The 14,426-nt window shown below is 48.9% G+C and overlaps 1 protein-coding gene across 1 annotated transcript; it reads right to left on the bottom strand.

Annotated features, from left to right (window-relative positions):
- Window positions 1-2,354: 2,354 nt before the first annotated feature.
- FGF6 (fibroblast growth factor 6) lies at window positions 2,355-13,552 on the bottom strand. Its single transcript, XM_058557611.1, has 3 exons — window positions 13,207-13,552; window positions 12,103-12,206; window positions 2,355-2,531 (listed from the first exon to the last, which is right to left on the bottom strand). The coding sequence occupies exons 1-3, from the start codon at window positions 13,550-13,552 to the stop codon at window positions 2,355-2,357; spliced, it is 627 nt and encodes a 208-aa protein (XP_058413594.1).
- Window positions 13,553-14,426: the final 874 nt, after the last annotated feature.

Here is a 14,426-nt window from a genome sequence, read left to right as displayed (position 1 = left end):
CAGCAGGGGTCCTGGGACTAGTTAGAACAGACACTCAGCTGCTCGTAGCTGATGCTAGTCGTGGACAATCAGTGTGCTGGTGCAGTTACCTAGTGACTGAATAGCAAGCCTGCCTGATCTAGGCATTTTGTAGCTTCTCTTTCTCACTCCCAGCATGAAAAATGGGAGTGGACGTTTGGGGAAACTCCTTGTCAGGATTTGAACACTTGTATGAGCCTCTCGAGAGATGCAGGAAAGGTCTAGCCGTCCGAGGCCTTGCAACTCTCTTTGGAAGAATGCACCTCTCATGCCAAGTTAGCCCAAAGATCTACAAGACCTACCTCAAAGATCTAGGAAGAAAGGAACTAATAATGCTTTAGGACCTAAAACTTTTTCTCCTCTCCAGATCACAGTCCATCTGTCTACCCAGCCTTCCTACACTCCCTCCATGTTCCATCGGGAGCTGACACACACCTCACATTCTGAATGCGTTAGTTTCTGATGTACCCTGTTAAAGAGGCAGATTACTCTGGACAAGACTTCCTGAAAAATAATCAAAGCTTTGTCCCCTGCCTCCAAGCAGACCTGCACTTCAAATATTCCCGACAGTCAAGATGGACTAATTTTCTCCCCCTTCCACTTGATCCAAGACTCTAGCTCCTTCCAGTTTCTATCCAAGGCTTGACCATGTCCACTCTTGCCTTTGAGTTCTTACTGTCCAATCTTCGCTCACCTTTGTGTGGCCTTTTCCTCCTCACCCAACACGTGTCCTCCCTGACGTTTGCCGGGCAGAGGAGGTGGCCAGCGTGGTGTCTCTGCCTTAGATTGCCAACCTCCATCTTCAGCTCACAGTCGCTCAGCTCAGATCTATCTATAGATGGACACATCTGCAAATAGAGAGGTATGCTGAAGATGAAGGTATTTGCAGCAGATGAGGGGTTGTCTTGCAGGCAGGGGCCCCTGAGAGTAGCAGAGGGTGTCAGGTCATTTTGTAATTCGATGGTTCACGTATGCCGAAAATATTTGCACTCTGATATGGCTCTCTCTGGTTTCAGATTTAGGAACGTTCCAATGGTTCAGGAATCTGAAGGCTCCAGGGAGACAACATTTATAGTCGCTTGGGGAGCCTCTGCTTTAAATACTCTCAACGGACAGGAGGCAGGAAGACATTGCACAGCAAGGGGCCGCTTCAGCTTGGCTGCTTGATTTCACAGGATTATCACTCTTATTCTACTGTAGGGGGTCAAAGGGGGCAAACTCCAGAGGTCATGGTGCCTATTCTACTGCATCCAGGCACCAGTGTGTATGCGAGATGAGGATAATCAAGAAGGAAGTGAGAGTATCAGATGAGAACTTGGGTGAGTTTCCTGGATGTAGTTGGAGAGGAATTATCATCTCTAGTCCAAAGCCTCTCTACTTCCTTCATGCCCTATTTTGTACCCCCTACCCCTCGCCAAAGAGGTTGCCATTATTAGGATCCTTGTCATCTGAGGTTAAAATAAGACCCAGTTCAAAGTGAGGAAAAGTTATGGGCAAACAGCCTGACCCCTGCTTGTTCTTGGAGCCACACACAGCCCTGAATCCACCAGGCAGAATGGCTCTCCATAGAACATCCAGTCCCTTCTGCTGCTTCCAGCAGGCCTTCCCAACTGCCTGAGACACTGCTCTGCCTCTTTCCTCCAAGAAGGGGATCCCTTCTCCCCCGGCTTCCCTGACAATGCATCCCAGTGCCCCCAGAGGCCTCACAGGAAGGAAGCCTGCCCCCTTTCCTTCTGGTCTGCAGTTAAATCTTACTCTCTCTCACCCTGCACTCTCTGCACTTACAGACAGCTGCTCCCTGCCACCCGTGCAACCCGTGCAGTTGGTGGCTTCTGAAGGGAAAGATGATTGGAAAGAGGGGCAGAATGGGAGTACACATCAATCCTGTTGGTTTGACAAGTGACATTCTTGCAGGCAGACTCCTGCAGCAATGATGCTGGGAGAAAGAAACCTGATGCTTTGAAATGCCTTTGCTCTGACATTATATATACCAAGATGTATGGATATACAGCAACACACACACATACTTCCACCCTGGCCTTTTCCTGTGCACGTGGTCACATTCCACAACTGTCATCTGCACCTCCTTTCCTTAAGTGAGGTCAGAACATGGGATCCATTGCCATTCTAGGATGCTGGCTGCAACCCCTTTGAGTGGATTAAATGCCATGGGTCCAGTGGCCAAGGGAACCAACTCAGGTCTTCCCAAGCATACGAGAGAAGAGAAGCTTGACTCAGGAGTCATGGCGGGGGTGAGAGGGAAGGAATTGTTCACTTGTGCAAAATCCCAGCAGAAAAGATGCTGCTTTCAACCTGTGAGCTGTCTTTCAGGGTCCTTATATCCTGGGAAGGAAGTGAGTGACGGTCATGATTGGGGACACCTTGCTGCCCCGCTTTACCCGTCCGTATTTGCTTAGTGCGATGTAAGTCCCTCGGTACAGGTCTGACTCATAGGCATTGTAGTTGTTGGGCAGGAGGGTTTCTCTGAACTTGCATTCCTCTTGGAAGCTGGGCTGCAAAAGAAATGCACAAACAGCAGAGGCTCAATTATCAATGAGGCACAGCAGCTCCTCTGCCGGGTGCCCCTTCTCTTCCCTTAGTAAGATGACCACCAAGATCTAAGCCATCCTAGCTGAACAGAGTCATGAGAGCTCAGAACAGGAAGAGACTTCAGAGCTCTCGGGGTCCCCTCTCACCTTCCCTCCTTTATGATGAGGAAACCAAGGCCCAGGGACATAGATGGATGGTCTGTGCCACATGGAGTGGGTCTCCTGACTTCCAGTCCAGGGCACTTTCTACTAAGAACCTGGATGATAATTTATTCCATTCAGAGAAAGGATAAGAAAAGGATAGAATAGACTGTTTTCTCAAGTCCACTGCTAGAGGTAATCTGCCTGGAGCAGGATTGAGGGCCCCGGGTTCTGCTTAGCGGTTTTCCCCTTCCTAGTTGTGTGACCTTGGGCAAGCTCCTAGCTCTCAGCCTTGGTTACCTTCTCTGCAGACTGGGTGGTGAGGGGTGGTTAGGGGAGGGCGGAGGCAGATGATTTCCTTAGTCCTCTCCAGCAAAGACCGTCTACTACACAACGCTCTCTTCCACTTGTGTTTCCTCACTCTGTCTTTCCCAGTTTACATCTCAAGTTTGCTATCCCTTAAAAAGCCCATTCTGGGTTTTGACTTTGAGCCCAGAAGACGCCCAGTGCCTCCTAGACATTCATAGTTCTCCAGGGAAGTGCAAGGACAGAGATGGCGAGGAGCAGGGATTTTTATGGGAAGAAGAACCTGGTTCCCTGTGTGACAGGTGGTGCCATGGAGTCTGGGGCCAGTGATAAATTACCCCCTGCAATGCTAATTTGGTAGGGAAGCGTGTGTGGACCACCTGTTCAGAAAATGAATGCTGGACTTCCTGTCACACATCAACAAGTTCATTCCCAATAAATCACCCAAGTCCTCCTTTATTCCTAGAAAAGAGAGCCCTTTCATCCCCAAGCCTGCCTGGGTTGCCGCCCTGAAGGGAGGCTGGAGGGACTTCTGCGCTTTTGATAGGGAGTAGCTGGATGGGGTCTAGAGGAAGAGAGAGAGAGGGGAAGGCAGGAGACCTGGGATTGAGTCTTTAAAGAAATAGAGAATGAGACAGAGAGAAATAGGTGGAGTATAATTTCTGACTCCTTCCTGCTGACTGAGGCCATCGGCTATAAAAAACCCACTCAATGGCCGACTGGCCGTGCCAGAGGTGTCGTCTGACCTTCTCTAAGAAATCGTACTATGAGTGCCCTGGCCTGGCTGGCAGTGGGGGTGGACGAGAGCCTCTTCCTGTTATGAACGGATGGTGATGAGCTAGCTCATCGGGGCTCCCAGCCTCCCAGCGCCCTTTGAGTACACCTGTCAGACAGCATTTAGAACAGTGTGCGATCCCTATGGACAGGCTCTTCTTTCCCAATAGACTGCAAGTGCCCTGAGACAAGGATTGTGTCTTGTTGGGTACATGATGCTGAATGAATGATGACTTAATAAGGACAACACTGAAACATATGGGTACCCTGGCATGGAGGGCTCCTTTGATGCAGGATGAGAGTGAGCAAGGGGGTGGCATGGTCCACGGGAGCCCAGTGAACAGCATACCTCCTCCCGCCCTTCACGCTCCGCTGAATGCACTTTCCCCTTTCCCCTCTCATGCCCCTAGTTTACTGTTGACAAAGCACTTACACATAATGTTAATTTGCTTGAGATGAATATGAAAGCTTTCACCAGCCATGTCAACAGCCTCTTTAATACCACACCAGGGAGTGTGAGTTTTCACAAGCTGTTGTTTCCCTTGTTATGGGTGCTCAGTAAGTATTTGCAGAACGAATGAAGGAAGAAACATCCCAACGGTAGGGAGAATAAGCTAATCAAAGTAAGTAAAGGGCATATTTGTGCAATAGCTTTGAGATGAGATTGATGATGATTCATCTCTTACTTAGCTATGTGAACTTGGGAAACTTGTTTAACCTACTAAGCCTCAGTTCCCTCATCTGTAAAGTGGGAGCAGTAAGAATAATTATATCATAGAACTGGAGTGAGCATGAATTGAAATAATGTGTGGAAAGTGCTTGGTATATAGCCCGGCACACAGTAAAATAAAAAATAATGGTTATTACTATAATTATTCTTCTCCAAATGAATCATGAACTACTTTACATTAAAAGTCCTAAAAGACTTTGTCTTACTCTGGATTGTGATTCTTACAAAACTTGTTGTGGGTTATTGGACAACTTAGCTTTTAAGCTCTGCAAGTATTGCCTGAAGAACTGGAAGACAGTGAGCTTGCATGAAAAGAGCACACAGAGCTACGATAAGCAGAGGCTGATGCTGGCTCTGGCTCTGCACTCTCTGGGGCCTCTCTGGACTGTGGCTTCTCTACCTGTGCATGGGGTGCAGTCGCAGGAGCTAAGACTGTTGATGGACAAAGCACAGGAGCAACAGTTCTAGGAGAAAATAAACTCAGGATTGATTGTAAAAGTTAAGCAGACATAAAGCTACACTGATTAAAAGTCTGGTGCAGATCAGTGAACAAAATAGACAGTCCAGAAGTAAATCCAAACATATGTGGATACAAAATAAACCTGGATCTGAAATGAATATACAATAAAAATGGCATATAAAATAATCAAATCACTGGAGAAAACATGGTGTTGGAACAACTGGATACTATCTTCTAATAATAATAATAGTCATAAAGTGTAATGTATGACTTTATTCTTCACATTAAAACAAATTCCAAAAGGAGCAAAGAATTAAATGTAAAAAAGAGATTCTTAAAAGTCCAAAAAAATTTTTTTTAAAAATAATGAACCTGGGGCCGGCCCGGTGGCGCAAGCGGTTAAGTGCGCGCGCTCCGCTGCGGCGGCCCGGGGTTCGCTGGTTCGGATCCCGGGCGCGCACCGACCCACTGCTTGGTAAGCCATGCTGTGGCGGCGTCCCATATAAAGTGGAGGAAGATAGGCACCGATGTTAGCCCAGGGCCGTCTTCCTCAGCAAAAAAGGAGGAGGATTGGCGGATGTTAGCTCAGGGCTGATCTCCTCACAAAAAAAAAAAAAAAAAGTAAAAATAATGAACCAGGAAGGTCTTTCTAAGCAGGACACAAAAAACTAGAAGACATTACAAACACCCAACGTGAGTACATTTAACTGCTGTCTGGAAAAATTACCTTAAACAAAATAAAAATATAAATAGAAAACTGGATAAAAAATATTCACATTGCATTATATTTTGTAATATATTTTGCAATATATTGCAGAGAGGACATTTTTTTACTATATTCAGGACCCTTAACTCACTGAAAAATGGGCATTTATGAACAGACAATTCTCAGAAAAGGAAATAGAAATAGCATTTAAATGCAAGAACTTATGCCTACCGAGAGAATGTAAATCATAACGGAGAGCTCACATTTGTAATTGTTGGGTTGCAGAGAGAATAACGTTTGATAACATATTTTCATTGATGAGGGCATGGAAATTAGGAATTCCCATTTGCTGTCCATTGGTGTGTATATTGTTATAACCTCTATAAAGAGCAATTTGGCAACATCTATTAGAATAAAAAAATGAATATAGTTTTGATTACTAATTCTACTTCTAGGAATTTGTCTTACTGGTACACTCCTGCTCGTGTACAAAGTTACTCACTGAGGCATGATTTATAATAGTAAAAGACTGAGAACAACTCAAGTGTCTGTTAGGAGGGGAGTGGCTAGCTCCTGTGGCGAATCTACACAATGGAATATTATAAGCCACAAGAAGTGAGAAACCTCTTTGTGCACTGACTTCAAATGGTCTCAAAGACATACCGCTCAGTGAAGAAGCAAGGTTCGAAGTGGTGCGTATAGTATGCTGCTATTCATGTGATTTTAAAAAATGATACCACTGCATGCACACACTCAGGGACACGGGTTCTTCCTGGGATGATACACAAGGAACTGGTGGTAACAGTGGCTGCTTCTAGGGAGGGGCTCAGTGGCTTCAAGACAACAGTGAGAGTGAGACTTAAAGTCCGTGGCATATTCTTTTGTACCTTTTTTCCCCCTTAAGCCATGTTCACGTATTACCTAGTCACATAAGTAGACTGTTTAAAATGAGAAAGGAATTCGGGATAGAAGATGGACCAGGGAATGGAGTGAGAAAATGTTTGCATCAGAAACTGAGGGTCTCCTCCTAGTCCTGTCACAGCCCCCTCTCCACCCACCTCTGTTCTAACTTCTACGTCCCTGGAGAGTAACCTGCCTGTCAGTTCCCAGGAGAATTCATTTCTGATCTGGATGGTGGTTGAGGGAGAGGTTCCAAGTGTGGTTTGCAGACTCTAGATAGGACAGCAAATCTTGGGGTGGAGGGTGTGGGGAGAGCAGGGGAAAAGGGAGGCACTGAGCCATTTGGACAAGGAACTCTGAGGGCATTTGCCCATATCCTCCCTTCTAGAATGTGTCTGGATTTAAGAATCCAGCCTTTCCTAAGTGTCTGGGTCTCTTAAAACCTGTTTGTTTAAATGTGCATGATAGGGGTTGTATACAGTGTGCTTTGTTGTCTGCTCATCAGATTTTGATTATTCAAATCCCCTCCCCGTTTTTTTTGGTGATGAAGATTGTCCCTGAGCTAACATCTGTGCCCATCCTCCTCTTTTTGCTTGAGGAAGATTGTCCCTGAACTAGCATCTGTGCCAGTCTTCCTCTACTTTGTATGAGGGCCGCTGCCACAGCATGGCCTGATGAGTCGTGTGTATGTCCGCACTTGGGATCTGAACCTGTGAACCCTAGGCGGCCAAAGTGGAGCATGCGAATTTAACCACTACACTGCCTGGCCGGCCCCCTTCCCTTTTTTTTAAGTTTCTGACTTCTGTTTTTTTTCATTCTGTCTCTTTTCTCTAGTCTATCTCACGTTCCCAGCCTTCCCCAGAGTTCTGTACAGATCTCAAATGAAAAGAGAAGAATAGATGAAGTTTGCTTTAGAAGCCCTCTCTACCATTCCCTTATCCTGTCCGTTCAACTCCCCCATCCTTGGGGTTCAGGCGGCTACAAGGCCTGTGGCACGAGGCCAAGACCATGCCATTTCCCAGAATTCTTTGATGCAGCCCGTGCTTCAGGCTGGTGGGATTTTCTTGCTGTCCAGACCGATGGTCAAGATGAATCAAGACCCAGCCCCCAACTTCATCTCCACTGTCTCCCAGAGCTCTGAGGTCTCATGGCTCAGGAATGTTGGCTCCTCAGCTCTGGTGAGAAAAGCACTCACGCCAAGTGAACGCCGTGTTAATATTATACTGTATATTATTACTTGAACAAATGAAAGTAATTCCACTGGATCACATTTCCTGGGCTTGCCAGGCCTTAAGCCCCAGTGTGACAATGTCTTAAATTCCGTGTAGGTCTAATCAGACTTATGTGGAACCAAACTCGAAAGCGTTTATCTCTCACTATGGATAAGGGCATTTTGCAGAAAGGTAGGTATATGGGTGTTTCAGCATGAGTTACCTCTGACAGAAGTGCCCTTTCGAGTCTTGTGTGGACCAGACATCCATCCTCTTGTCTTTAGGCAGAGCTAAGTCACCCTGACTGGTGGAGATGTATTCTCGCCTTTAAAGTTCTTCCTCCTAGGGCTGCCGTTGGCCACTGGCCCCTGTTACTCCTGGTTGTGTGTGTGTGCACATGGTGGGGGTGGTGTTTAAGGTGAGCAGCAAGGAAAAGAAAGAAAACTCCTTGTCCTAAGACCTTTTCCTTCTGCAGCCCCTGACTGCTCCTTGTTCTCTCCTTAGCTGAAATGGAGAAGCAGCGTGTCCCAGCTCTGAAGAGATCTGTATTTCCTAACCCAGGTTCCTAACACTCAATTGCAATGGCAATTTCAAAGTGTTTAAAAATGTTTTCACCAGGCCTCTCAGTCTTCTCATTCCTGGAGAGCTCTTTGCAGCCAGCAGGCAGCAGACAAAGCCCTCTGTGAGAGCGGTCTGCAGGGCTGTCCAGAACCCTCATCGCAGCACAGGCCTCCCCCTATACTCTGGAGCATCTCCCAGCAAACCTCCACACAGTGCTGACACGGAGGGATCCTTTGTCCCAGTCCCTCAGGAATCCATCTTCTGCTGGATGAGAGGAACAGCTCACTGAGAAAGGCAAAGACTTGGTCCTTCCCTCCCCCAAAGGAATGCCCCGGATAGTAATCAGAGGCCTCTATGGATGCAACAAATCCTGTGTTCTGCACGTTGTCATACTGCTATTGATTAAAAGGATGTAGACACAGTTATAATTCGTGAAACTAAAGTCACCTAAAAGCATAACCGAATTCCTAGGAGCTTTTTGTCACTAAGTATTTTTCTCAGCCAAAAGATTCTAACAGAACCACTGTCAGGTGGAGATTCTTGATTTTTTAAAAAAATTTTAAAAAGAATCAAGGAGATGGGAATTTACTGATTTCTGCCTCAGTCTACACCGGAGAGAGCAGAGGTTCAGGCCCAGAGGTTAGTGGCTGCCAGAAGTAAGACAAATAGCTGGAGGGCAGGTGGGGCAGGTCCTGGAACGCGAGTCTCAGTCTGTGGATCAAATGCACCTCTGCCGGCCTTACCCGCGTTACCTGCAGAGCCCTGCGGCCCCAGTGTCCCACCTGTGACTTGAGGATAAAGATGGAAAGCGCCTCCCAGGGGTCCTGGGGGATAGTGCTCTGTAAAGCGCTCCGCAGGGTGCAGACAAACGGGAGGTGTTCGTTCTGGAGTAGTTATTTATATTGTCTAAGTAGGGTGAGGTGCACTGCCGGGAGGCTCTGCACCCCTCTTTCCTGAAGGTGAGACATGGGAGGCCACTTTTCCTAGGTAGGTTTTCCTGGCTCTTAGTCTCTGACCATGCCTTGTTCCCTGTCCCGCCTCAGCATGGGTCCCCTCCTCCCATGAGAAATCCCATTTATGAGCAGTAGCAGCTGAGCCGCAGGGAGAAGGGACAGCTCTGGGGGCTTAAAGGGAGATAGTATGAAAGAAATCACCACCCAGCGGGAGACTTCCTGGCTCTGGGGGTCAGTTGGCAATTGTTTTTTTAGACTGTGATAACGGGCCCCTGAGGGGCAGCGAAGGGAGCCAGTAGAGGTGGTTCAGGGGCAACTGGTGCCCAGCCACACAAAGCACCAGGTGCCAGGCTTGGGGCACAGCTCGGCTGGACTCTGCACTTCGGCCTGCCTGGGCCTGGGCTCCGGGGTGGAGACTCTCCCACCATGGAGAAGGTGCTGTGGGCCAGATGCTCCTGGGGGGCGTGGGGCGGGGGAAGAGGAAGGTGAAGGGTGGGCAGGTCTTCTCGCAGGAAAGTCTCCCTTTTTCTGGCTCTGTTCATTTAGAAAGCCCTTCAGCTCCTCAGCCTTTGAAGTCATTGCCTGGGAGTGAGGGGCTCGTGGTGTCTCCCACATTCCGAGTCCACCCACACTTCAGAGAGATACCTCCCTTCTTCTCGCTGGAGGAGCGCTTCACCCTTTGCGGGCTTCCTCTGATGGTTAAATCTCATATTCTCAGCCTCCCCTGCTTCTGCCACCAGGAGCAGAAGGTTTTAAGTGGGAAGTAGGTAAATTTACTTTATGTTTGTGCCCTTTCCCCTCCTCCTGGTTGAATTCCTTTCTGGGTAAGGAGAAAGAAATACTAAATAGCTGGTACTAAAGGCGGCAAAGATAAGAGTTTCTGTAATTTGTGCTTTCTTCCAAGATATTCACCTGCTAAAGAATCCCTTGCATAGAGTCCCACAGCCAACAACCCCCATTCCTGGCTCTCCAATCAGTGGGATTCCAGGTATTGCTCAGGCTGGTGAGAAGGGGCTCTGAGATGACTCACTCTACAGAGAGGGTACCACTCCACCCAAGCCCAGGTTGGCCCTAGCTGCCTCCTGTCCTCTCCATCACCTTTGCAGGGAGTGGTAAAAAGGGTGTCTGAGAACTCCAGTATCACCTCAGTGTCATCTCCCCAGCCCTCCTGCTCTCAGGCTAGTGTAACTCCAGAGGCAGTGTAGCCCGGTGGTCCCCACACCTGCCTGTGCCTCAGAAATACTTGACAAACTTAAAAAACAAAAACAAACCGATTTGCAAGCTCGCATCCCAGCCCTACTGAATGAGCATCTCTTAAGAAGGTACCTGGAAATCTGTACATTTAACAAGTTATCAAGGTGGTGTGGATGCAAATCTCCTCCCACAAGTCTCATCTCTAGGAAAGAGGGGTGTAGCGCCTCATGGCAGTGTACCTAACCCTCCTTAACCAATATAAAAAGCTGACCCATATTGAGCACCTACTGTTTGTCAGGTGCCCTGCAGAGTGCTTTTCCCCACCAATGTAAGCATTATGCCCCCAGCACCCCTGGAAGGTGCATTTGATCTTTATCCTCACTTTATATATGGGATACTGCATCTGCAAGATCTCGTGTCAATCACAACTGTGTGCAGACTGGCCTCAAGGCTCTGCAGGTAATGCACATAAGGTCCACAACAGAAGCATGTTTGGTGTACAGACTGGGCCCTGATTCCAGCAGCTGGCTCCACTTACCCTCCAGCTACTTGTCTTAGTTTGTAGACCCACCGATTTTAATCCATGCCCTATCTCCATGTACACCAACCCAGACTGAGAAGTGTTAGCGCTAAAGATCACAGAGGCCACCTGGGCACCCCCTTTAGGTATTTATCAGATCTCCTCTGTTTGGATAGCCTCCCCGGAACCTGGCACCAATCCCAGATCTCTCTGTTCACTTCCTGATCCTCAGTCTGTCTCCAAGGAGAGGTAGAACAGCCCTACACACCCTCCCCATAAATAACTCTGGTATTCCTTGCCGGTTGCTCAGAGGTCTTCCTTTTTAGATTACTTACTTCCATCAAAAGAACTCTCAGTTTCTTCAACTTCATAGGGACATTTTCTCAGCCCATATTTTGGAATAAGCCAAATCATGAACGAAGAGACCCAGAAACAAGAGGTCAGAGAGAGCAGAGGTTTTGGTAAATGTGCTTAGAAGCTGGCTAGGTTAACCAAAGTGCTAGCGTTTGCACTCCCAGGGCTGATCTGTGATGGGGAGGAAGGCGGGTGGGGTCTGCTGCCAGCCAAGGGGTTACAATGGGGGGATGCTTCTCCAGCCCATGCTATCAAAGATCAGAGGACTTACAACCTTAAGGTAAACTTTCAACACCCTGATGAACATGAGGAAGATAGCCTCCATTTCTCCTCCTACTGCACGCTGGGCCAGGGACGCCTCTGGGAGGGTGGGTCATGGAGAATAGCACACCCAGGTTTGCTTCTCTGGGCCTCTCTGTAAGCCTGGAGGACAGCTTTAGGCCAGAATGCAGGTTTCCCTTGGACCCAATAGCCCTCTGGGCTACGGTTCCTGTTTAATTACAAGGCTCTGGCAGGTAGGACCAGGAAAGACACTGTCCAGTGCAGAGGCCAGTTAACTGTGATGCTAACCAACCCCACATGTGCACTGGCTCCTTCCCAGCCCCCTCTTTTCTCATTCTAGATAAATAGTCACTTCTCTACTCAAGATTTTGTATCATTTTCTTCAACTGTGTAAGCTTCAGGCCTCGTACCACCGGGAGCTTCCCCTGGCCTGATGAACTCACCGTTGTGTATAATCTTCCTTTACTGTTCATGGCAACGAAGAGGGCACTTTTCACTCCAAAGAGACTCACCACGCCTCGCTCCACTGTGGAAATCTCCAGCAGGCCTGGCAAAGAAATGGGGGCCGTGTTACCTAAGGCTTGTGCAAATCACAGTGAGATATCACCCTGATGGTGACCCTAGAGAGGCGTCTAAGCCCATCCCTCTTCTCCTAGAAAGTCAGAACCTCCATCACCTCTATCTCTGGTCCCTCTAATTTTAGGAAATCTCATCTGCTAGACTCATCAGGCCCGGACACTCTACTGTTAAAAATCCGGTTCTGCGAGGGAAAGCTCTGACATCAGAATTAGGATCACAGTGGCTACTTAGGTATCTACTTAAGATTAGCTTTGAATCTAACCCAGGGCTTTTGCTGACTTAATCACATGAGGTCCCTGACATGGGTAAAAAAATGAATTCTGATTAGTTTTCTTAAATGTATACTCAACATGTTTCAACAAATTTCAGCTTGTCTAATCTTGCAAACACTGCAGCCACATAGAGGCTGTTGGCTTGTCTGAATCCTGCAGCCCCCGTCCTCTCTTGGATGGGAGAACCTATCTATGCAGCAACCCATCAACTTGTAGATCAAGGACTTGGGGACCGAGGGGGCAGGTTGAAATAAAAAGAAGGATGTGCTTCAGCTGGAAATTTTGCAAACCACTTGCCTTTCCTTCTCAAAGAGGGAAGCTAAATAGAAATAAACTTATGTCTGATGTGGGCCAAGTATCCTCACTCATTCTCCCCATCCTTGCCTTCTGGCTTCCCGGGCTGATGGTCTTATATGGCCATGGATAGGCCCATAACGCTGAGGTAATTAGTGCCACAGGAGTTCTGTGGGACAATAGCAAAGGACACCAGGATGCTTGGGCCTCAACATGCTGAGCCTGCACCTAGGCAGCGTCAGAGAATCTGGGGGTGGCTATGCTTACGGGCATCCAAGTGGAGAATAACATTTCTCCCCCCTTTATAATAGGACTCCATGCACCAGAGCAAGGCCCCTTCATCTTCCAGCCCTGCTTGAGCCCAAGCCCCCAGCTTCCCAACTGGCTGCATCTGGCACTCACTGTAGGGGTTCTCCTCGTGGGTCCCGCTGATCCGGCCGTCGGGGGGCACCTGGAGGTGAAAGCCGATGCCCACGTTGCAGTAGAGCCTCCGCTGCCGCTTGATCCCCACCAAATAGCCACTTTCCCAATTCACCCCGGCAATCTCTCCAGCCAGCCCAGCGCGAGACCTGGACAGCAGGGTGCCCCAGCCCCTCGAGTCCAGCAGCGTGCTGTTGGCGCGGGTGCCCGCAGGCGAGGGCACCACCATGCCCACTAGGACTCCTAGGAAGACGAGAGCCTGCAGCGTACCCTGAAGACGTCCTGCTCCCCAGGACATAGTGATGAACAGCCTCTGTCCCAGGGCCATCCACCTTGCCTCTCAGGCACGTGGTCAGAATTAATGGCCCTAAAAATACCGCCCTTCTTGTTTTTCTCCCCTCGGCATGGCGGCAGGGGCTTATTTTTGGAAGGCAGATGAAGGCTGCTGACATGAAACCAAAGCCTGCTTCGGGCACTCGGGTCGGGAGCAGAGGGACCCAGGCTGAGCCGCGGATGGTAGGGACCATGGCTCTAGCTCGTCCGCTTGCTCCGTCCCGAGATGGTTATATTTGATTTGACCTATCTTTATAGTTCAGCAGCCCAGCCCTCCCCTCCACCCATCATCACCCTGACGTCAACTGGCCCAGCTCACTTGTCCAGGGCTGTAACATTAACCTGCTCCTGGGCCTGGCTGCCTCCCCAGACCCCCATCACCCTCCCCACACCCCAGGGACTCTGGGAGCCACTGTCATTCCAACTATGAGGCAGGAATGAAGTGAGCAGGGAGCATCTCTGAGGGAGGGAGGAGTTGGCTGGGGGCCCAGGGGAAGAGGGAGGCGAGAGGCCACCCAGGACCCAAATTGGGCAGAAGTTCTTGGCCTGGCAGCACTGCCTTCCTTATTTAGAGGGCAAAGGGTAAAGTCAGGCATTGGGAAGGCTTGCTGGCAGGTGGCGACTGGGGCCTATGAGTTACCTAGAGACTGTTCATGGAAAGAGCTCACGGTTGAGGGCAAGAGAGGTCCGGGAGACAGTGAAAGGCCAAACCCTTTTAGCAGGAGAGGACAGAGATGGGGGAGGGCTTGTCTAAAGAGCTTCAGGATTGTGGGGGAGGGAGGGCTAGGGTCAGGCTTCTGCTCACCCACCTGGCCATGGCATTCTTCTCAGCCAATGGGGTAGAAGTTGTGTCTGGCCCTCCACAGAGC

The sequence above is a fragment of the Diceros bicornis genome, chromosome 17 (genome assembly GCF_020826845.1).
Source record: "Diceros bicornis minor isolate mBicDic1 chromosome 17, mDicBic1.mat.cur, whole genome shotgun sequence".
In the NCBI taxonomy this organism is placed as follows: domain Eukaryota; kingdom Metazoa; phylum Chordata; class Mammalia; order Perissodactyla; family Rhinocerotidae; genus Diceros; species Diceros bicornis.
The sequence above is the reverse complement of the archived record's forward strand: the minus strand, read 5'-3'. Positions and strand labels throughout refer to the sequence as shown.

Excerpts from the sequence above, each read along its gene's own strand:
- FGF6 (XM_058557611.1), bottom strand. The coding sequence starts at position 13,552 with ATGGCCCTGGGACAGAGGCTGTTCATCACTATGTCCTGGGGAGCAGGA. Across the intron at positions 12,207-13,206 it reads CCACGAGGAGAACCCCTACA|GCCTGCTGGAGATTTCCACA; the intron begins GTGAGTGCCAGA and ends TTTCTTTGCCAG. Across the intron at positions 2,532-12,102 it reads AAGGAAGATTATACACAACG|CCCAGCTTCCAAGAGGAATG; the intron begins GTGAGTTCATCA and ends TTTCTTTTGCAG.